The following is a 21,112-nucleotide window of genomic DNA, read 5'->3' on the forward strand; positions in this document are numbered from 1 at the left end:
CACCCAAACCCTCAAGGAAGTGTTCCACTCGTACCCTGATGGTCCGTGCTCCTCCAGGATCAACGATGTTAGGTTGGTCAGTTTCCTCCTGAATCCTCCCCTATGCAGCAGCAATTATCTTGCGTGCTTGTTTGGTGTAATCATGTGTGGGTGTAAGCAGCGGCTGCAGGTCTGTGCTGGACACACATGTGGGCACTGGAGTGGGTTTTAGGCGCATCTGTTGGCGTGACCTTATATTAGTCCTGTGTGGATCTAAATAAGCCAGCTGTAATGGAGTGTACCTGAACACAAACACACTGTGTGTATCTTTATACAGGACAGACGCGTCGCCGATTTCGCCCCTGTGACGCGGACACTCTGATCGGTGACCCAAAACAAACCAGTCGCTGTTCCCGAGTGACAGGATCACAAACAGGATGAATAAGTGATAAATGCGCCACCTTCATCCTGTGACCTCAGCAGAGGACGTTTGTCGCCGCTCAACGCAGCTTAATCGAACACTAAAAAGTTGCTTAGTCAGCAGAAGTGACTGGTATCGCCGCGGATTCTCTTTTCTCGCGTGTATTTGAGACCGTGTAGAGCTGCCGTCGTCTGATAAACCTTTAAATACTGAGGGGAGCTGCTTGGCCGAGATCTGCGCTCTCCTTAAGCTCCGTTTCTGTCAGTGTAAATGGGACATTTCACGTGTAATACACCTCAAATGACGTCAAAGCACTGAAACCACAGACACCCCCGTGTCGTTCTCTCTCTCTCACTTCCTCTCGGGCTCTGCAGGTCCGTGCGCACCGCCTTCATTTCAATTTCATATGAGCAGGACGCGCCGGCGCTGCGCCGTTACGCACAGTGGATGCTGTGCTCAAGACTTCAGGACTTTAAAAACAAGTAAAGCGCGCACAGAAGAGCAAAGAAGACCGTAGCAAAGTGGGGAAAGTGAGTAGGAAACTTCCGAAAGCACCGCTCACCTTTTTAACTGCGGCGTAAATTGTGAACTGTAATAAAAGCGCTTGTTGTGATTTTGCTTGACCCTAAAGATCATTTGGAAAATATAGGTCGATCCAAACGAATTTTCCGCGCGCTCGATGCGTAAAGCTAAAAAACCAGCTGAAACCGGGGGGGGGGGCATGATTGAGCTGCAGGTTTGCTGTTTTTATTCCGTGGGCAAACCTGCAGCAAGACTCGCTCGGGCGTCCGTTGTTTGCAGGCTGGTTATTTCCGTGCACGAACTCGTTGTGGTTGCGCGATCCACCGAGAGAGATTAGAGGCGTTAATATTTAGTCGCTGTTGGGTTATCTGTAGGAGGAAACGGGGGACGGCGTCGCACTCGGGAGCCTTCAAAACTTTGGAAGAGTGGGAGTTCGCTGTTCGTGAGCATCTACCCACAGACTGAATGACCAATCCCGCCAGGCTCCCACAACAGCCCTTTATGGTGGAAACGCGTCTCTCGGGCAAGCACGATTAGAAAATGGGCACAAGCAGCACTCTGTCGATCGCAACTGTGTTACCAATGAAGTTTCCAGGAAGTAAATCGAACCCGAATCACTGAGATTCATCAGCCAGAATATCACACAGCTTCTTTTGGGAACTGAAAGGATTTGCAATATCCATGACAAACGTAATCAGCTGTGTTATGGTCAACAGTGTCACTCATCAATCTGTTTATTGCTCTTATGTATGTGGGCCGTACTACAAACCTATCTGATATGCGTCATTCTATCTGTGTGTGTGTGTGTGTGTGTGTGTACAAATGCCAGGGCATTTCAGGTGAGATCACCTTTCTGTCTCCACAGCAGTGTAATTTGACTGATCTGCACCACAGCATCCGTCACTGTTGCTTTTATTTATTAACCTCATTTGTTGACCAAAGATTAAACTCTTGTGTCCCGATGCCACCATATCTTCCACATGGGGGCATTTAAAAGAGTGTATGCTCATTCAGACTTTTTATCATCGAGAAGTGTCTCCATGTCCAAGATCTGTCCCATTGTGCTGATGTTTACAGGTGGTTCGGTGTATTTCTCTGTGGAAAAATGGGAATTGTTCTTTCTTCTCACGCTAATTCTGCTGGTTCCAGATGCTGATTCGGTGGTGGTGTTTGCAGGCGGCTCGCTAGCTTGGACGTGCCAAGGCCAAGATGGAACGCGAGGGCTCGTTTAGGTATGAGGGTGTCCACACAGAAGAGCTTCGGGTGTCTTTGGTGTCCCTCTGCTGTCCCACTTCTTACTTCCTCTCCTTTTTGTCTTTAACTCCTTCCTTTGGGACGTGTAAAGATAAATGAAAGTGGGGGAAGAAGCGCACGTATGGTCACACACATTCCAGAGTGACCTCATTCATTCATCCATCCAGTCATGCAAACATGCCCTCATCCTCTTTTGTTTAGTAATTAGGCTGCAGCGTTTTCTCTCTCAGCTATTTCTGTTGTTTCAGAGCCAAAACCACCAAGTGTCAAACTGCTGGGACCCACTCGCATCCTGTGATTTGTGCAACACACATTGTGTGTGTGTGTGTGTGTGTGTGTGTGTGTGTGTGTGTGTGTGTGTGTGTGTGTGTGTTAGGGGGTGTTTCTACATGCTACATATTGAGTTTCAAATTATACCCATGACTTGCAAAGTGAGGACATTTTTGGGAAGTGGTCATTTTAGCTGGTCCCCACAACTCTAAAGGGCGGTTTCAGGATTGAGACTTGGGTTTAAAGTTAAAGTGAGAATTGGGTCATTTAATTGTGCTGGTAAGAGTTAGGGTAAAGACCTGCAGAATGTATTTTGTCTTCAAAAGTCCTCACAAGAATAGTATAATCCAATGATGTGTGTGTGTGTGTATCTTTGAGATCGAATCCTTGTGTGTTCCTGAGCCCGTGTTCTCCTGTTTCTCACAATGACCTATTTATATGGTGATGGACTAGGATCCAGTTTGACCTATAACACACACACTCACACAGACACAGACACACACACACACACGCTCGTAATTCTATCCACGTGAGGACTCTCGGTGACATAACTGTCACTCAAAATGCTTCACTGTTGAATTGATGTTTCATACCAGTGTTATTTTCATTTTATGTATTTAGTCAGTCCACAAAACAAATACCCACCCATAATTCTGGAGGCCAGCGGTGTGACTAACGGCATGAATGCATCTTTGATTGGCCCTGGGCCCCACACAGACAGAAAGAAAAAGAGAGGGAGGAAGTTAAATATGTGCCACCTTTAAATCCTTCCTGTCCCTCCTGGCAGCTCTAGAACCTCAAAAGAGTTCCTTTGTTCGCGGGGCACAAAAGCCCGCCGGGTCACATGATCTCAGACTGGCAAAAAGACAAAGATGGACGAAAAAGAATGGGTGAAAGTGTCAGAATTAAGAGGAGGACTGGAGAGGGTGAGTTAGAGGCTTTCCTCCTACACCTTCATCCATTCTTCCCTCCACCTGTTCCCACACTCATGGAGCAGGAACGCAGGGTAGACGTTAAGGCAACGGTGTAAATGATCCAGGTTGCTATGGTGACGGACTTCATTTTATGTACCAGCTTGGGTATGCGGCCTTTAATATCACTGCCAAAGCTCTGCTGTTCCTCCGTCTGTCTTCTGGACTTTCAGGAGTCTCCACAGCAGGTTCAGGCTGGGCAGCAGCTCCTTCTCCAGTCAGACCGACCTCTCGCAGGCGAAGAGCGCAGGAGGAGGAGGAGATAAAGGAGGGATAACGGGGGGGCTAGCGGACGAGTGCAGCAAGGACAAGGGGAGCCAGCAGAGGAGGGCTGGGGCCAACGCTACCTGGAACAGGTCAGATCTGCTTAAACCCAGCTCTCTCTCTCTCACACACACTCACACACACTCACACACACACTCACACACACACGGGTTTTTCTTTGCAGCACCATGGCTCCTACTGTGAGTGCACTCCTGGTTTTGCACACAATCGTCCGCTCTCTCCTCCCTCAGGGTCCACCCCAGCATCTTTTCATCCTCGTTCATCATCCAATTCTCCTTTTTTAATCTCATTCTGCTTCCTAGATCCTTTTCTTCTCTCCTTGCCTCCCTCTTTCATCTGGTCATTTTATTCCACGTCAGCGTCAGAAAGCAGCAGGAAAAGCAGGACGACGTGTCGTTTTGAGCGTAGAGTCATTGAAATCGAGCAGAATCTTCCGATGGGTCAGTTGAGGTGGCAGCTTCTAATAGGAAGGATACAAACGTTTGTTTCTTTCTCCGCAGCATCCATAACGCCGTCATATCAGTGTTCCAACAGAAGGAGCTGGGGGAAAACGACCTCTACACTCTGAATGAGGGCGTCAGGTCAGCTGAACCCAGCGTTTTTATTGTTCACACGCTCATTGTCGCTCCTAACATGGGCTAATAAAGCGCATAATCCTCCCCTTTCACCCCTGTGGTGACACATTTGACGAGACGGATGTCTTTTTTTTCAAATTTAGCAAATTTAAACCACATCTCATTTCCTGAGTCGGCTGCTGTTTAATCACTGCAGTTTGCAGGAGAGCAAATGAACCATGGTTTATTAGTGTGTGTGTGTGCGCGCGCGCGTGTGTGTGTGTGTGTAACCCAGGCAGCTGCTAAAGACCGAGTTGGGCTTGTTCTTCACTGAATACCTTCAGAACCAGCTGCTCACTAAAGGGATGGTCATTCTGAGGGACAAAATCCGCTTCTATGAAGGTACTTGACCACAAAAAACACACTTCAAATGTCTGGATGTCCATGCAGCTGAGCAGTGACCTAAACCAGTCCGGCGTTATTGCCGTTGTTTAGTAACGAGGTTACAGCCAAACTAGATGAAGGAAAAAGAATTAAACCCTGCAAGGTGTTTCCTTGCCATTTGCAAAAGATTTGTGTTCAAATGATTCTTTTATTGTTGTAAAATAAAGGGGCACCGATGCTTTAACTATATTAACTCACAGTTGTAGGAAGGAAACTGAAACAAGTCAAATAAAGCATTTATTTGGATGCATAGTTTCGTGTCTGACGGGGACACGTAATAATTGACTACATTCCAGATGCGACGTTGACCTTTGAGCCGTTGTTCTCAGCTAATAGCTGTTGGCAGGAAGGCGGGTTTGGTCTTTATTTTTGTGCCACAGTTCACATGAAGTGAGAGTGAGAACGAGCTGCTGAGGACGTGAAATCTGTGGCAAACGTGTCACCTCAGTTTAAGACAGAGGCACACGCAGGGTGTTACCTTGTTTGGCAAATATGACACCTTTAGTTCACAGCTCCTTCACATATGTTGCTGAGATGGCTTGCTTTAAAATCCCTCAATCACTAGTTTAAAAACACAAACTGGAGGGAAATGAGAGCAGCGGTCTCCCAAATTTGTCTTGTCCAGGTCAGAAACTGCTGAATTCCCTGGCAGAAACGTGGGACTTCTTCTTCTGCAATGTTCTCTCCATGCTGCAGGCCATTTTCTATCCTGTACAGGTACACACACATTCCCGGATGCTCACCGGCCCTTAGCCTTCTATGGAAACCCTCGAGGATGTGTGTGTGTGTGTGTGTGTGTGTGTGTCTTCAGGGGAAGGAGCCGTCCGTGCGACAACTGGCGCTGCTCCACTTCAGGAACATCATCACGCTCAACCTGAAACTGGACGATGCTCTTTCTCGCCCCCGAGCCAGAGTTCCTCCCTCTATTATACAGATGCTGCTGATACTGCAGGTACAAACACACACACACACACTCATACACACATACACGGAGGAGGGTAAGCAACAACAGATGGGGGAGATGAGCGCAGGGAGAGAGTGAAGTTCCTTTTCTGTTGCGATGGGATCCCACAGGAAGTAATCTGGGCTGTAATCTTCCCATGGCCGCTCGGCGCCCTTTGCCCCCTGACTGTCCAGAAACCCGGCGTCAGCGTTCGTCCGCGTGAATTCCTCGTCGTTAAAATCTCCTTTGTTTGCATCTGTGGTTTATTAATCTGGAACCACGAGGTGACAGGAGTGAGCAGTGGATTTGGCCCCATATTGGTGCCTTATTGTGGGCCAGAGTGAGGCGGGAGGGCAACACAGGTGGAGGAAATGAGAGCAGGACAGGATGCGTCCGTGTTCCTGTTGTACCTGCTCTCCGTGGACACGTCCTGCTGAGTCATTTGAATTGGTCTTTTTTTATTGTTTTTTATTGTTTTTGCCTCCGTTTCGTATAAGAAACGGGGGAGATGTTCTGGTGGCTGCTTTTTGCTCCGCTTCTTCTTTCAGCTGTTTGTCATTTCCCTTTTTTGTTGCTCTGTGACGCCGCTTTGCCGAAGTCTGGAGCATTGATGTGGTTTGGAGTGGGGAGTCGGGTCTGGGCACAGGCGTGTCACAACCTCCCACATGACAAACGTCCCAAAATCCACAGTTTACCACGCATAGGTAGATTATTGCTTTAATTGCTCTCAAATGGTCCAAAGTGACACACAAAATGAAGTTATATGGCTGGTGGAAAAAAACATTGACATGATTTTATTATGGGTAGAGATGAGATCAGGTTGTAATTTTATCTTTAAAATTGAGTGCATTTGACTAAGCTGAATTACTGTAAATTCCGTCCTCTAGGCCGCTACTGTTTTCCCACGCTTTGACCCCTGTGGCTTGTAGAGCGATTATTTATGGATGTTTATGACTTCCTCAATCGCACCACCTGGATAAATAATGTTTTCTGAATTTGAATGGATATTTATGACCGAGCGGCCACCAGAGGGCGCTCGAGCAGCACAAGAGCAAGACAGGCAGGTTGAAGAGGTTAGAGTTAGGCCATCGTTCATCGGCTGGTCGCCTCATTATTTTTTATCATTTAACAGCTGAGCTACAGTCGTGTTTAGTAACTAAGCGTGTGTGTGTGTGTGTGTGTGTGTGTGTGTGTGTGTGTGTGTGTGTGTGTGTGTGTGTGTGTGTGTGTGATTCAGGGGGTCCATGAATCTAAAGGCGTCACAGACGACTACCTCCGACTGGAGTCTCTCATTCAGAAGGTGGTCTCTCCCTACCTCGGGACTCATGGGTTGTATTCCAGGGATGGATCCTCCGGTCTGAACTCCTCCTGCCTGTTAGGTATCATAGACGTCAGTTTGCTCAGTTGCTCTCTTGGAATCTCGTGGAATCCTCCTCTCATGCCGCCCTGCTCCCAGAAAAGCAGCTGCTGCGCTCCCCGAACTCCAGCCTCAGGAAGGTTGCAGTCAACAAGAGCGCAGTGGTACGATCCAAGAGCTACACCGTCCCCATGCTGACCCCCGTGGTGGAGCATGACGCCGATGCCGGCGCTGGAGGCGGAGTCAGCTGCGTCAGGCGCCACTCCGTCTCTGAGATGACGTCCTGCCTAGAGGAGAGTGGCGCGGCGCTCGAATCTGGGACGAGTGCGGCTGAAACCGGCAGCACATCCTGCCTGGTCCAACACTCCTCAGGTCCCACGGCCTCGGGAGGACACACAGGTGGGCGGAAGAGGCTTTTCTGGGGATCCACACACCTGATCACATGGTTGAAACCTTTGTATATCGGCAGGAAAAGAGTGTATTGAACATGTTTTGATTGTGTTTGCTCAGACACCGTAACCTCCAGCCAGGCCCCGCAGCCCAGTGAAAAATGTCCCCATCCGTCCCCCTGCATCCTCCCAGAGCCCTTCCCGGGTGAGGCCATGCACAGCACGGGCTCACTGGTGTCCAGAGTGCTGACCGGGGGACTGAGCTCCGGAACCAGCCCTCCGTCCAGCCCGGAAAACGCCACGGACCACGTCCAGGAGTCTCTGGACTCGGACTCGGAGCACAACGGCATCTTTCTGAACTTCTCCGGCCACTGCTCCGGTGACTCCGTGGACAGCCGAGGCAGTAACAGGTAGCTCCAGAGCACTGGAGGAGCACATCAGGGAGTTTCCTTTACAAACTAGAATCTGGACTGGGAAGAATGTACGTCTGGAGACGTCAGCATGGACATCCAGGAAGCCATCGATCACATGACCATAGGAATGAAAACATACTGGCAGTTGACCTTGTTAATAACTCTCAAATTTAATAGCTCTCAAAACTTTCAGCTGTGAAAGGAAGGCTCTCAGGTTGAGCAACAGTGCTTGTTTGGGTGTTTGTTTTTTAATGAAAAGAAATTTATTTCAAGTGTGCACTCGTGAGGGTGCGTTTTGCTCCTTTAAACACTGTTTATATTGAGCTATTTTAAAAACCTGGGAGCTCTTCCTCTCAGAGGAAGATGAAACCGCGGAGGCTGGGTGACTCATTTTCTACATGAAAATCAAAGGGAAACCCAATAATAATGAAATAAAATTGCTTTTTTTTCTTTAGACTGGGAAAAAAGTTTTGATTAGGCGATGTGTTTTAAATGTTTTCAAGGGAGAAATCCATATTTTTTAATGTGAGATGAGAAAACGTGCGGACAGCGCCGCCCAGTGGTGCTTTGTCGAAAATGCAAGGAGAAGATGACGTAGGTAAATTTGAAACACCTGTTGGTGCAACAACATGAAGAACTGGAGCGAAGAGGAACGCGTTCCTCCACCTGGAGGAATGTTTGGATTTTTCAGGAGATGGCTTTTGATCCTGGATCGACCCTGCGCTCTTGATCAGGTTTGGATCATGTTTTAATCCAGTGTGTTTTTGAGTAGTTGTTTTGGACAAACAGAGCCCAAACTTTTCTAATTTCCCAATATAATTAGTGGCGTAACCCCCCCCCCCCCCCCCATCCCAAAAAAAAACATGAATCTAAGTTTGATGCAAAGAAATTTCCACGAAAATAACAAACAGGAAAAAAGTGGCCCAATTTAGCCGTAAAATAGGCTTCAGGCTTCTTTACTGCCATCTGGTGGTCTTTTAGATGAATCGCACTGTAAATGAACAAGATTGGTCATAACTGAAACAAAGATAATGTTTATTATTAAAGTTTAGTTTTCAATCTTATGGATGTCCCTTTAATTCGCTGAAATTATTAATTCGACGACAGGCGATCTGTAATATTTCACCGTTGAACTCTAAATTAGTCCAAATTATCCTTTACTGCCATCTGCTGGCCGTTTACCTGAACAACACGATAAATTAACAGGCCGTCATAACTGCAACATGGAAGTTAAAAATTAACGTGTCATTTCCATTGTTCCCATTATTGAGGTTTTTTCTTTAAATTTATACAAAAATAAAATGGGTTACAGTTAAACCTGGTACAAGACAAACGGAGCCCATTTAATATAAAAATCGAAGCCGGATCACTAAATTAAACAACGGAGTAGGTGACTGCAAACAAGACAAACTAGTTTTGGTCTGTTTTCATATAGACATAAAACTCTCAAAGTTTGAGGATCGATATCTAAGTCAAGTATTGCAAATGTAAATTTCACTTAAATCAAATCAATTGCCTGTTTTGCCCGCCAGGTGGTGCTGATGGGTATTTCCGAGTTGAGATCAACAAAGGTCACAGCGTATATATTCTCTTGAAATTAACTAAATATTTAATTCAAACGTTGCATTAATTTACTGAATAATTTATTCGATTATACCATTAATTTACTGTCAAATAGCTCAGTTTTTGAAGGGCCTGCATAAGTAATTTTGTGTAGGTTGAGAAGCATGTGTATGTATGTATATGCTTGATTAAAAATGCATCACTAATATATTTGAGAGACATGATTAGACTGGTTTATATTATAAGAAAAAGATGTTTATTGAGCAATAGTTTTATCAAATGTACTAATATTGTGATTAAACAGTGCATTGTAACTTTGTTACTGCAAGAACTCATTTAAAATTATTTAATTTATATGAATCTTGGTGTTAAATTACAGGAGATATTGAGCTGGCACAGTTGTCAAATATTTATTGGGTACTTTCGTGAATACAAACACAGTTAGCACCTTTGGTGTTGTAATTACAACCAGGATACTACAGGATACCAACAATGTGTAATTAGTACATCCCCCCCACCCCCAAAAATACAATCATCTAAATATTCTAAATGCAAAAGAGTTGTGAGCAAAGAAAGAGTTGAGCTTCAGAGAAACGAAGCAGGCAGAATATATTTGAAGCACGTGAAGCTGAATCCGGCTCAGCTCGTGACTAGCCTCAGAACATTATCATTTGTTGATATTTAATGACAAAAATATTTCAAAAAAATTCTTTTAGGTATATTTAGGTTGGCTGGAGAACATTTTCAAACATTTACAAATCTGTTATTGCTAAGCATACATGAAGCTATTTCACACACAACTTTATAGCGGAATTTCGGCTCCTGCAGGTAGTATCAATCACCATGACAACCGTGGTCCGTACATTCAAAGATGGAAAACTGTAAACACTGTTGATCTGAACGAATGGGATACATACATTTCAAACCTAATAAGTTAATCTGCACGATTCAAAATGTAAATCAGCTGCTGAAGAGCATCAACCAAACACGTTTCCGTCCTGCGAGGACACGAGACGAGACTCCCCGTGGTTCAGTGTGAAGAACGACTCCGGACTCAGTCCCGTCTGATCCAGGGCCTCTCTGAGACGAGCCGGGGGCTCCAGGTAGTACTGCGTGGTGGGGAGAAGTTAACAGCAGAGAGGTAAGGAGGTGGGCAGGTTGATATGGGGGGGAGGGTGGAGGGAGAGAGAAGGTGGGTAGGAGAGAGAGAGAGAAGGGTGTGTGGGAGAGAGAGGGAAGGGGGGGGTGGGTAGGGAGGGGGTAGGAGAGGCAGAGAGGGGTGAACAGGAAGGAGAGGGTGGATAGGTAGGAGCAAGAGAGAGGGGTGGGTAGGTAGGAAGGTGGATAGGTAAGAGGGAGGAGAGGCAGAGTGGGGTGAATAGGAAGGAGCAGGAGAGCGAGGGGTAGGGAGGGGGGATAGGGAGGAAGGTGGATAAGTAGAGGGGTGGAGAGGCAGGAAGGTGGATAAGTAGGAGAGGGAGAAAAAGAGAGGGGTAGGTAGGAAGGTAGATAGGTGGGAGAGGGGTGAATAGGAAGGAGAGGGTGGATAGGTAGGAGCAAGAGAGAGGGGTGGGTAGGTAGGAAGGTGGATAGGTAAGAGGGAGGAGAGGCAGAGTGGGGTGAATAGGAAGGAGAGGGTGGATAGGTAGGAGCAAGAGAGAGGGGTGGGTAGGTAGGAAGGTAGATAGGTGGGAGAGGGGTGAATAGGAAGGAGAGGGTGGATAGGTAGGAGCAAGAGAGAGGGGTGGGTAGGTAGGAAGGTGGATAAGTAAGAGAGAGAGGAGCAGGAGAGAGAGGGGTAGGGAGGGAGGGAGAGAAAGAGGGATAGGAAGGTGCATAGGGGGAGAGGTAGGAGAGAGAAAGAGGGGGGATATCTACCCCCCTCCCCTTTTCTCACCTCGTAGGCGAGAGCGAAGGTTCCCCAGTGAATGGCCACCGAGCGTTTGGCCTGAAGGTCCTGGTGGATCTTGACAGCCTCTTCCGGGTCGACGTGCTGCCCCTTCATCACGTCCCTGGGAACAAAAGCCTCCAGTTAATAAAAAGGGACGGCGACCAACAATGTGTGTCCTGTGTGCAGAACCTGGGCGTGTACGCTCCAATCGGGATCGCCGCCAGGTCGAAGGGCCCAAACCTCCGACCGATCTCCTGGAAGCCAGGGCAGTAACCAGTGTCTCCAGCAAAGAAGAACCGATGGTGTGGGCCCAACACACACCAGCTGCCCCACAAAGACTACGGAGCAAAGAGTTGGTATTTCTAAAATAACCAGCACTGACGGAGACGCGGTGTGTTGTCGTAACCCTGTAATAAAGGCAGCACCTTGTTATAATCCAGGGCCGTTCGTTTACTCCAGTGCTGAGAGGGGGTGCAGACAAAGGTGATGTCGTCATAACCCGGCACGCAGTTCTCTTCCCACCAGTCCAACTCGATCACGTTCTCACAGCCCGTCTTCATCAGCCAGTCCATCAAACCCAGGGGCACGAACCTGCGGAGGGACGCCACGCTGTCATAACCCGCTGCGCTTCATCACGTTTATGTTTGGGGTAACGCACCAGCGGAGCGTCCCGCCGAAGCGGGCGTTCAGGCTGGCCACAGATCCGGCGTCCAGGTGGTCGTAATGAGAGTGGCTGATGACCACCGCGTCGATCCTGGGCAGCTGGAAGGGTAACAAGGCATAAACAACCCACACCTGGGGCAAATGCTCCCATAAAAGGTACCCCACCTGTTCCACGGTGCAGGGGGGCCCCCGGTACCTTTTGGGCCCCATGAACTGGACGGGCGACGCCCTCTGACTGAAAATGGGGTCCGTCAGAACATTCAGCCCATCGATTTCAACCAGAACGGTGGCGTGACCCAGCCAGGTGACCCTCAGGCCTGGTCCAGATTCTGATAGATCTGGTTTCTGGACGAAGTAAGGTTCCATTACTGGGAGCTCATTGTCCAAAATCTAGAAAAGGAAAGAGGGAAAGGACTTGGATCAGCCTTGCCGATTGATTGGCGCTCTGCAGGGAACCGCCACCCGGCAGCCCGTTTTACAGCTAAACCCAATGAGGCAAATCCAGTCTTAGTTTTTCCAAGGAAATGATTCAACAGAAAGGCTTCCACGAGTTTCCATAAGCTGTTTATAGAGTTCAGGGTGGTCTGAAGGGCTGAGCGTGTTAATAACTGAAGCGGGAGACCTGCTGTTGGTTTACCTGTCTGACAACAGCCCAACCCTCAACGTTCTCAGTAATCATCTACCTCTTTACTTGAGGGGACGTTGCTGTGATCTTTATCCAGCAGCAGGAACCTCAGGAGAGTGGTGTAGGAAGGGAACCGCCAGGTGGGCCAGGGGTTGGTCCAGCAGCTGTGTTTGTCCTGACAGGATTTTGTCACTTCCTCCTAACATAGAACAAAAGAAAGCATTTTTTTTAAAGGTGTTTTAAAGAAGAAGACAGACTTCTGGTAAAACTGACTGATGACGTGCGAGGTTAACCTCCAGCCGGTAATCCAGGCGGAAGCTCTTGCGAGAGGAGCTGCTCTTCCTCTGTGTCTGAGGATCTCTTTCTCCACCCTCAGCACCTCTTAGCATGCTAACGTTCTGGAACACAAACAAAATCATGTCAGCCAGAAAGCATCAAAGAGGCTTTTATTTATACAACTTCGCTTTTGATTAGACGCTCATTTTAAACGGGGCTCCCAAAAATGCACAAAGCTGTTTCTATAGTCAAGTGATGCTGGAGGCAGCTGATGTGACGAGATGTGTTCAGTCCCACGCCGATGCGATTAAGGGACAAGAATTTACAAAAGTAGTTTCGTTTTTTCTTTAAAAATAAAACGTTCCACAGCCAATCAATCAACAAACATCCAAACCTTAATGGATAAAATAAGTCTTAGTTTAAAAGCTAGCATGAACTGCACAACTAGTAACTACACAACAACGGCCGTGAAAAGGACTGTAGATGTATCATAAAAGAACAACGCAGCTGTTGTTGCTAATCTCACGACCCTCAGAAAACCACACTGAAAAATATTTATTTTTCCATATTTTTCCAAACTTGAATTATTTAGAGTCTCCACTTAAAAGGGTCGATTTTTTACACCCGATGGCAGATGTGCTAACAAACTTTGGTGGTCACAACATGGACGGAAGCTAGCTTTATTTGGTTTTTTTGCTGAAAACGATGTCACAAAGGTTTGTTCATAAACACCAAGCGTTGGAGTTTTTAATAAAACCGTTTACCTCCGCCAGGTTTGGTGCCTCCTCCAGGGCGGCCCTGCCTGAAGATGACGGCTTCTCCATGAGCTCAGCGCCACACCTAGCACACATCAGTGTGTTCACACACATAATTAGAGCTTCAGTTCGGTTTCACAATCTGTTCAATGGAGCCAGGAAACCATCACGAGTCAGCGTTACATATTCACAGTCAAGCTGAAGCCGCACTGAATAAACCAGCACATCAAAGTGGCCTTCTGCAAGTGTTTGAATACGAGATGGAGAGGTGATAATTGGACACACTCTGGCTTCTCTTTATTCAAACAGCACGCTATTGTTGCACAACTGCTGATACAGGACAAGACTAAAAAGTGCTCTCGACCAGTGAACTTAAAAGTCCCCTAAATAGAGACGCAATCCATGTTAAACACACTTCATATAAACAAAATATGAAATATATTAAAGTGAGCTTGAATGTGGTTCTGAAAGATCTGCCCATTTTAACTCCGATGAAGCAATTTAAGCCTCGGGATTTGTTGAACCCCCCCTAAACAGTGCTGATGATGCACCTCACCATGAATGGGCTTTAAACTGCAGGCTGCACACAATAACTGTGCCAACAACAATGCAAACACATTTCCTGCGTTTACATGAATGGAAGCTTTCTCTTCCGTGTGCACATACCTGGAAGAGAATGAATAATATCTCGTTGGTCTGCTGATGACCACTCACAAACAACAAGTTTGACATAAAATTGTGATCTGCATTAATACATTTAAACACTTGGCTTGTTAAATAAGTTACCAAAATGCATCCGCGAGTGAGACGACCACAGTTACACTTGCTGAGTTTATATATGCGTAACGGTGGACATAAAAAGCGAGCTGTCGCCATTTAAAAACTTACCTTAAAACTCAAGGTAACCTGAAAATCACTAGTTTTCTTCGAGGGGGGACATGTTTGGAGCGTTAACGAGCGCCTGGTAATTATCGACAGCTAAGAGATTAACGAAGCATTCACATCGCGGTGTGACGTATCATGCAAACGCCAACGAAAGAGGCCCAAAATGAGCAAAAACGCAGTCGCAAATATACGTTAAGATGTTAGTGAGGAGTCTCAACACGACAGGGTAGTGAGGATCTGCACAGCTTGGTGTGTGACGTCTTGGATCTATTATGAGATCTATTGGGGGCGGAGCCTTGACTCATTCCAATGAAAGTTGCTCAGTGGCGCATGAAGCTAACGACGCTCGACTTCCGGGTCTGAGAACAACGCTACTGCGCACGCTCCGTAGACCCAGAAGGCCCGCGCTTGCGCAGTAGCGTTTCTGGAAAGCAGGCCGAACTACCCTTCGGGCTCTTTCGACAGTTTCCGTGGTTGTAGCCGCGTGTTCGTGAGCCCGTATACGGGCTGATTCTGGTTGAGCCGCTGCCAGTGACAGTAAAGTGGAGGCAGCGTTTCAGGAAATTCTAATGTAAAATATGATGAATAATACAAAAACTAATTTCAAACAGCGATGTGTTTTCATTAGAGGTGTTAATCTGTGGAATACCTGAGATGATAAAGTAAAAATCAGGACGTAGCTGATAGTACACATTGCCTCAAACTTAGATGAGAACTAAATAATGTTATTGAGCAATTGATCTATGAATATCTTTCTAACTTTGCTCAAGCCTGAATGCTCGGTGGTATTACTGATATTAATTAATCTGAAGTTTCTAGTGAACAAATTGAATTTGGAGTTAATCTGGCTGAGTTAATTTCTCCCTATAATGCTGACGTGGAGTTCGAGCCACGCCCACCTTAATTATTGGGGCAGTTGCACCTGTGGCGCTCTCCTTAAAAGGAGACTGTGGCGCGCGCGCTGCTCCCTCTTGTTGAGCGTTAGGGTGCTACGCCACGGTAGGTAGTGGCCACTTTTAGCTCCATTTTGGGGAATTATCATCGCATCTAAATTGTTTTTTCCCCCATGACAGGAGTAATTGTGACAGGTGTGTGTGTGTGTTGCGCCTCTAGGATTAGAATCCATTTTTATTCGTTTGAATGTTTCGTTTGTGGGGAATTTGGGGTTGACTTGTGATGTTTCATTGTTTACTGTGTGGGTTAATCTGCTTTCGGATCCCTGCAAGTGGAATTATGCTAATGACCGACTCATTCTTCCTACTATATTTAAAGTTCATGCTAATTTCATCATGCGTAAATAAAGCGTCATTTAGAATCAAATGGCCACTGAGTTGTTCCAAAATCGGATTCCAAGAATAATACAATCATACAAAACACAAACTTACCTTGAGTTTCTGCCCCCGGTGGAGGATACCTGCAGAACTTTCAACACGAACAAACGGTCTAAACGCCTTCGCCAAGTGGGTTTCCTGAACTTCCAGCGACAATATGGCAACAAACGCACGGTTCTGAATAACGTTTGCATGTTGTGACTTCGACCATATTTCCGTATTCAGGAGAAGAACCGAGGTAACAAAACCGCGTTTACAAAAGGAAGCGGACACTGAAAAGTTACGTGAACTTCCTGTAAGATGCTTTCAGGACCTCTCGGAAATCTGGGAACTCGAACCCCAAATTTGAACAATTTTAATAAGATTAGATTAGATTCAACTTTATTGTTATTGTGCAGGTACAGAGCAACAAAATGCAGTTTAGCATCTAACCAGAAGTGCAAAAGAAGCAGCAAGTGAGGATAATAACTTAATAAATACAGTATGTGCGGTTATTTTTTACAATCGTTTACCGGGTTGTGCTATAAACATATTTTACAGATGGTGTTTACATTAAATGCCTTAGACTATAAGTGCAGGAGCTATTTAGCTATTTACATAACATAGAGGAGATGTGCAAATTATAAATTACGTGTATACAGATGATAAAGTGCATGAGTGCGCAGGACAGGTTTAAACAGTAGCTACATTGGTTACTAAGCTAGTGAGTTGTTGTGTAAACTGCTGTAGTGAGGTGTGGAGTGTGTAAGGGTCAGCAGGAGTTCAACAGGGACACGGCTCTGGGGTGCTCGATGCAGGCAGCGCTTCCTCTGGACATCTCCGATGGCAGGGAGTGTAGTCCTTGTGATGCGTTGGGCAGTTTTCCACCCTCTGCAAGGCCTCAGCGATAGTGCAGCTTCCATACCAGACTGACACGCAGTTGGTCAGGATGCTTTCTATCGCACAGCGATAGAAGTTCACCAGGACAGCCGAGGATAGCTGGTTCTTCCTCAGTGTCCTCAGGAAGAAGAGGCGCTGGTGAGCCTTCTTGATGATGCTGGAGGTGTTTGTGGTCCAGGACAGGTCCTCTGAGATGTGGGTCCCCAGGAACTGATGAGATGTTTAGAATTCTCTGCTAGCCAGCAGGTTTCTGATAAAACACGTCGTCTGCAAACTTGATGATGGAGTTGGATCCATGTACAGGTCTGCAGTCGTAGGTGAATAGAGAGTAGAGGAACGGGCTCAGCACACAGCCTTGTGGCACACCGGTGCTGAGTGTGATGGTGGTGGAACGGCTGTGACCTGACCTAACATGCTGTGGTCTGTCTGAGTATAAGAGTTCTTTAGATTCATGTTATCATGTTATTCCTCTTTATTGAAACTTTATTATAATTCTGCTTTGTTGTTTCCTTTGTATTTTTTTTTATATTTTTACATTTTAGATTAATTAATTGTAACCTATCTAACCCATTTTTTTTTCAACGAACCGCTCATTACAGCCCGTTTCATCGTTTGCAGAAAGCCAGCCAGGTGGTCGCCGAGATCCCTTCTGGATTCATTTGCAGGTATTGCTGCCTTCAGAGCTGCATAATGACCTCCAACCCCAACCCTGCTGACCCACTCAACCAGCAACTTACTCAATATAATGTATTTTTGTATGTATTTTTATGCTCTTTGCCTCTCCTCTCCATTCTATCCTCTACCTGTCCTTCCCCCTTCTCCTCTCTACCCAGCCCCCCATCAGCAGGAGGGTCCCCCTACATGATCCCCTCTTCCTGGTCCCCTCTTCCTGTTAAAGGGGAGTTTTTCCTTGCCACTGTTGCTTGTCTGGGGTCAGGTCCATATTAGCCTGCAGGTTCATTTAAACTGCTGTTTGACAGTGCACTGTCCGAGGTTATACACCCCCCCCCCCCACACCTTCTTTTCATTTTCCACATACGTTTAACCAGGATGGAAATGGACTTTTGTGCAAAGTCGGAGGCTGTTTTGGCAGCTCTATAAAAGAATCCTGCAAACATCATCAAAATTCAGTTTCAGATGTACAAGTTTATTTGTCATTACATGGATGGATTGGCACCATGAACATGAGGGGGGTCTTATTTTTGTCTCTTTAAACTGATGTCAGCTGATGCCTCCACAGCTCATTTGCCTCCACCCAAAAAGTGAAACAGAAAAGTGAAACTAAAAGGCCTCAACATAATCAAAGTTGTCCAGCAGATCTCATCTCCCTCCTTTTGCAATCATGCTAAGCTAACTAGCTCACATTCATTAATTAGCTACTGTAAAACTCCAGCTTACTGTAAAACTCCAGCTGTTGCCCATCACATGGTCCATAACCCCCTCCATTTATGGACCCAATTAGAGCATTCACCTGTCGGCTAACTTCCTGCTACTGGTGCAACTGGTGTCAAGAGTCTCTCGTGGGGCCTGAGGGTGTAGCTCAGGTGGTTCAACGTAGGGTTGTGCTTCTGAAGGTTCCTGGTTCAAATCCCCTTTCCTACTTTTAGTGTAACGAGTGTCCAACTTGAATGTCAAAAGTCCCATGAGGACGTTGGCTCCTCATCTCCGACGGCCTAGGTGGGAAAGAACGTGAACCGTAAGTCGCCAGTGGTGCCGCGTCTGGTTCGAGCTGGAATTTTACAGCAACAGCTTTCACCTGAACTAATTAGCATCCTACCTTCCTTCACCTGTTAACTTCCTACCTTTCTGCTACTTTCCTTCCTCTCTCATTGATCTGATGTGATGCCTCCATCCACAAAGTCAGAAAAGTGAAAGCAAAAGGCCTCGGTCTTATTTTGTAATTATGCTAGCTCACATGCAAAGGCAAGATGCATTATTTAATCTACAACATGGTTCATCTTCTTCCTTTAAATAATGCATGTTAGCTTACAAATCAACTTCCAGCTGTTGTCCATAACACCCTCCATTTATGGACCCAGGGCTCAACCCCCTCAGGCACAGACGGGGCTCGAACCAGACGTCAGCGCCACTGGCGACTTACGGTTGCGTTCTTTCCCACCTAGGCCGAAGCTTCAGAGATGAGGAGCCAATGTCCTCATGGGACTTTTGACATTCAAGTTGGACACTCGTTACACTAAAAGTAGGAAAGGGAATTTGAACCGGGAACCTTCAGAAGCACAACCCTACGTTGAACCACCTGAGCTACACCCTCAGGCCCCACAAGAGACTCGACACCAGTTTTCTTCACAAGACTTCGGCTCCTTCCAGCAGCTTCTGCGTAACGACACTTCTGGAGAACTTCCTCGCTGTCCGACATCTGAACAAATTTGAACATGACTCTTAACACAGTTTTTGTTTATTATTCACCCAAGTGCATCTAGTGTGAGGCTTTGGGAGGACGTGGACGGAATATTGATCGCAGCTCCATCGGAGGGAGAAAAGGCGAAGCGTGAACCCGTTTTAACGCTTCAATGGAATTCAAAGGGAATATGACAACAGCGCGAGGCGATTTTAATTTTATATTCTTGGTGGATTTTGGATAAAATACAAACTGGAAAAATGAAATAAGAAAATCCAATATTATTTATTTTCAGTGTGACTCTCTTTAAGCAACAATAAAAGATATAAAAACACATGAAAAATAAAAACAGCGTAGCCACCAATCTGAGAAATGACAACACTCCCATAACATCAATGCATTGCTTGCGTCAAATAGGTTGTGAAATACTTCATGTTTATTTGAAAAAATAATGACATAATTGTGTTTTCTTCCACACTCAGTGCTCCTTGTGGTCACTGTCTTCCTCAAGTTTTCTGATTTCAGCTTTCAGATGGTTGATATTCTCTCTGCTAGCTTTAAGTTTGTCTTTCAGCTCTGTAATTTCCTGACTGGTTTTCTTTTTTGCCATTTCTAATTTCTCCTTTGTCCTCTGTTCCAGCTCCCCAACTACAGAAACACAGACCACAGTACATTAAGGGCAACACAAAAACGAGATTGTGGTGCATTGTGCTTTCACTGAATGCGTCAACTTACATTCTGTTTCATGCTTGTATGCGCCTAGTGTGAGCTGTCTTGATGTGGTCAATAGTTGCTGCATCATAGCAGTAGGATCCTGGAAAATCTGAATGTTGTATAATAAAACCAAATTCAGTTTAAACTGTCTGAAACAACAATCACAGCATTACATTTCGACAGTGGATTATTTAAAATAATAATGAAAAGACAAAATAAAAATACCATTTCATCATAGAATTCAGAGACGACTGTTTTCTTTGGCATGGCATTGGAATCGGACTGGAAAAGCTTCAACAGGTGGTACAGAGTAACCTGAGACACAAATATAAGCTCAGACATGGAGGGAAGTTCATTCAGTGGATACAGTGTATTGACATAACACTCACGGGTCTTTCATTTGGATCTATGAAGAAGATTTTGATGATGATCTCAAACTCCCCCCAGCCGGTCTCTGTAATCTCATAGGGGGGCTTTGTCACGACTAAAATGAAAATTCAGACTTCATGTAAATTCAAATTGTCAGGCTTTTCTACAATCACATTGTGTAAAATCGCTGACCTCTCAATGGATTGCCATAGCTCTCGTGTAGTTTAAACTGGATCTTCTTTACATATGCAGACATATCCTAAGGAAAGTATATATTGCATGCGGTATTACCAAACTGCTGATTACATTTATATTTATAAGGATGTCTGACCTCATTTCTGTAAGGCTTCACATAGACAGACCACTGGTGTGTGTGTCCGTCCTCCTCTCTCTTTTTCCCGAAGTAGCGTGCTACGTTTCCAAACACGATCGGCTTCACAATGGTTACTCCCTGTTGTTTACGTCAACACAGATAACCAGACTAATTAATCCGGTTTATATAAAACCCAACAAAGTGTTTAGTGATGCCACTATCAAACACACAGCAACCATAAATTGAAGAGAAATTATACACTGTGGGGTAAGACAGCGCTATAATTGGAGTAGGTCCGCATTGTTATTACCTTAATTCGTCCCCCGGAATCTGGACCAAATTCAGTCATCTTTTTGAACATAGTACGGTCGCAAAACGCTTTTGTCTGAAATATATCCTACAGGATTTTTCTTGTTCCAAAACTTAATAGAGTTGCCATTTGAAATTCAGCTTTATGTACGCGGAGCTCAAATAAAGAAGGCGGACAACCGGAAGTGCAGACGCCAAAATTGCACGGCAGAAAAACAAGCTAGTTAAAAGGTTCCGGCAGATTATCCAATAGTTAACTTATCTTTATATATTCCAAAGTTCAATCAACCAAGTATTCAACTTTTCTTGACCAAATCTGGCACGTAATTATTCATGCCTCTGATGTGGTCAATGACGTACATATCTCGTAAATTGGTC

General features: G+C 45.7%; 3 protein-coding genes across 4 annotated transcripts; 1 reads left to right on the forward strand and 2 right to left on the reverse strand.

Annotated features, from left to right (window-relative positions):
* Window positions 1-769: 769 nt before the first annotated feature.
* LOC130519491 (proline-rich protein 5-like) lies at window positions 770-8,281 on the forward strand. The gene is made up of 10 exons (XM_057022999.1): window positions 770-930; window positions 2,072-2,154; window positions 3,591-3,773; window positions 4,203-4,283; window positions 4,552-4,658; window positions 5,326-5,417; window positions 5,512-5,652; window positions 6,881-7,022; window positions 7,100-7,399; window positions 7,511-8,281. Exons 2-10 carry the CDS (start codon window positions 2,132-2,134, stop codon window positions 7,801-7,803), a joined length of 1,362 nt encoding a protein of 453 aa, XP_056878979.1. The 5' UTR covers window positions 770-930; window positions 2,072-2,131; the 3' UTR covers window positions 7,804-8,281.
* A 1,469-nt stretch (window positions 8,282-9,750) lies between these two features.
* napepld (N-acyl phosphatidylethanolamine phospholipase D) lies at window positions 9,751-16,061 on the reverse strand. Of its 2 annotated transcripts, none has more exons than XM_057023000.1 (10): window positions 15,846-16,061; window positions 13,585-13,660; window positions 12,838-12,942; window positions 12,603-12,743; window positions 12,085-12,309; window positions 11,915-12,018; window positions 11,682-11,847; window positions 11,446-11,594; window positions 11,263-11,377; window positions 9,751-10,474 (listed from the first exon to the last, which is right to left on the reverse strand). In XM_057023000.1, the coding sequence occupies exons 1-10, from the start codon at window positions 15,983-15,985 to the stop codon at window positions 10,343-10,345; spliced, it is 1,353 nt and encodes a 450-aa protein (XP_056878980.1). In that variant the 5' UTR covers window positions 15,986-16,061; the 3' UTR covers window positions 9,751-10,342. The 2 variants fall into 2 exon arrangements, with proteins under 2 accessions (XP_056878980.1, XP_056878981.1); XM_057023001.1 differs by lacking the exon at window positions 15,846-16,061 and adding an exon at window positions 14,464-15,043.
* A 3,382-nt stretch (window positions 16,062-19,443) lies between these two features.
* yeats4 (YEATS domain containing 4) lies at window positions 19,444-20,940 on the reverse strand. Its single transcript, XM_057023009.1, has 7 exons — window positions 20,736-20,940; window positions 20,444-20,563; window positions 20,305-20,371; window positions 20,133-20,227; window positions 19,969-20,058; window positions 19,765-19,852; window positions 19,444-19,677 (listed from the first exon to the last, which is right to left on the reverse strand). The coding sequence occupies exons 1-7, from the start codon at window positions 20,784-20,786 to the stop codon at window positions 19,508-19,510; spliced, it is 681 nt and encodes a 226-aa protein (XP_056878989.1). The 5' UTR covers window positions 20,787-20,940; the 3' UTR covers window positions 19,444-19,507.
* Window positions 20,941-21,112: the final 172 nt, after the last annotated feature.

Source organism: Takifugu flavidus, chromosome 22 (genome assembly GCF_003711565.1).
Source record: "Takifugu flavidus isolate HTHZ2018 chromosome 22, ASM371156v2, whole genome shotgun sequence".
NCBI classification, from domain to species: Eukaryota; Metazoa; Chordata; class Actinopteri; order Tetraodontiformes; family Tetraodontidae; genus Takifugu; species Takifugu flavidus.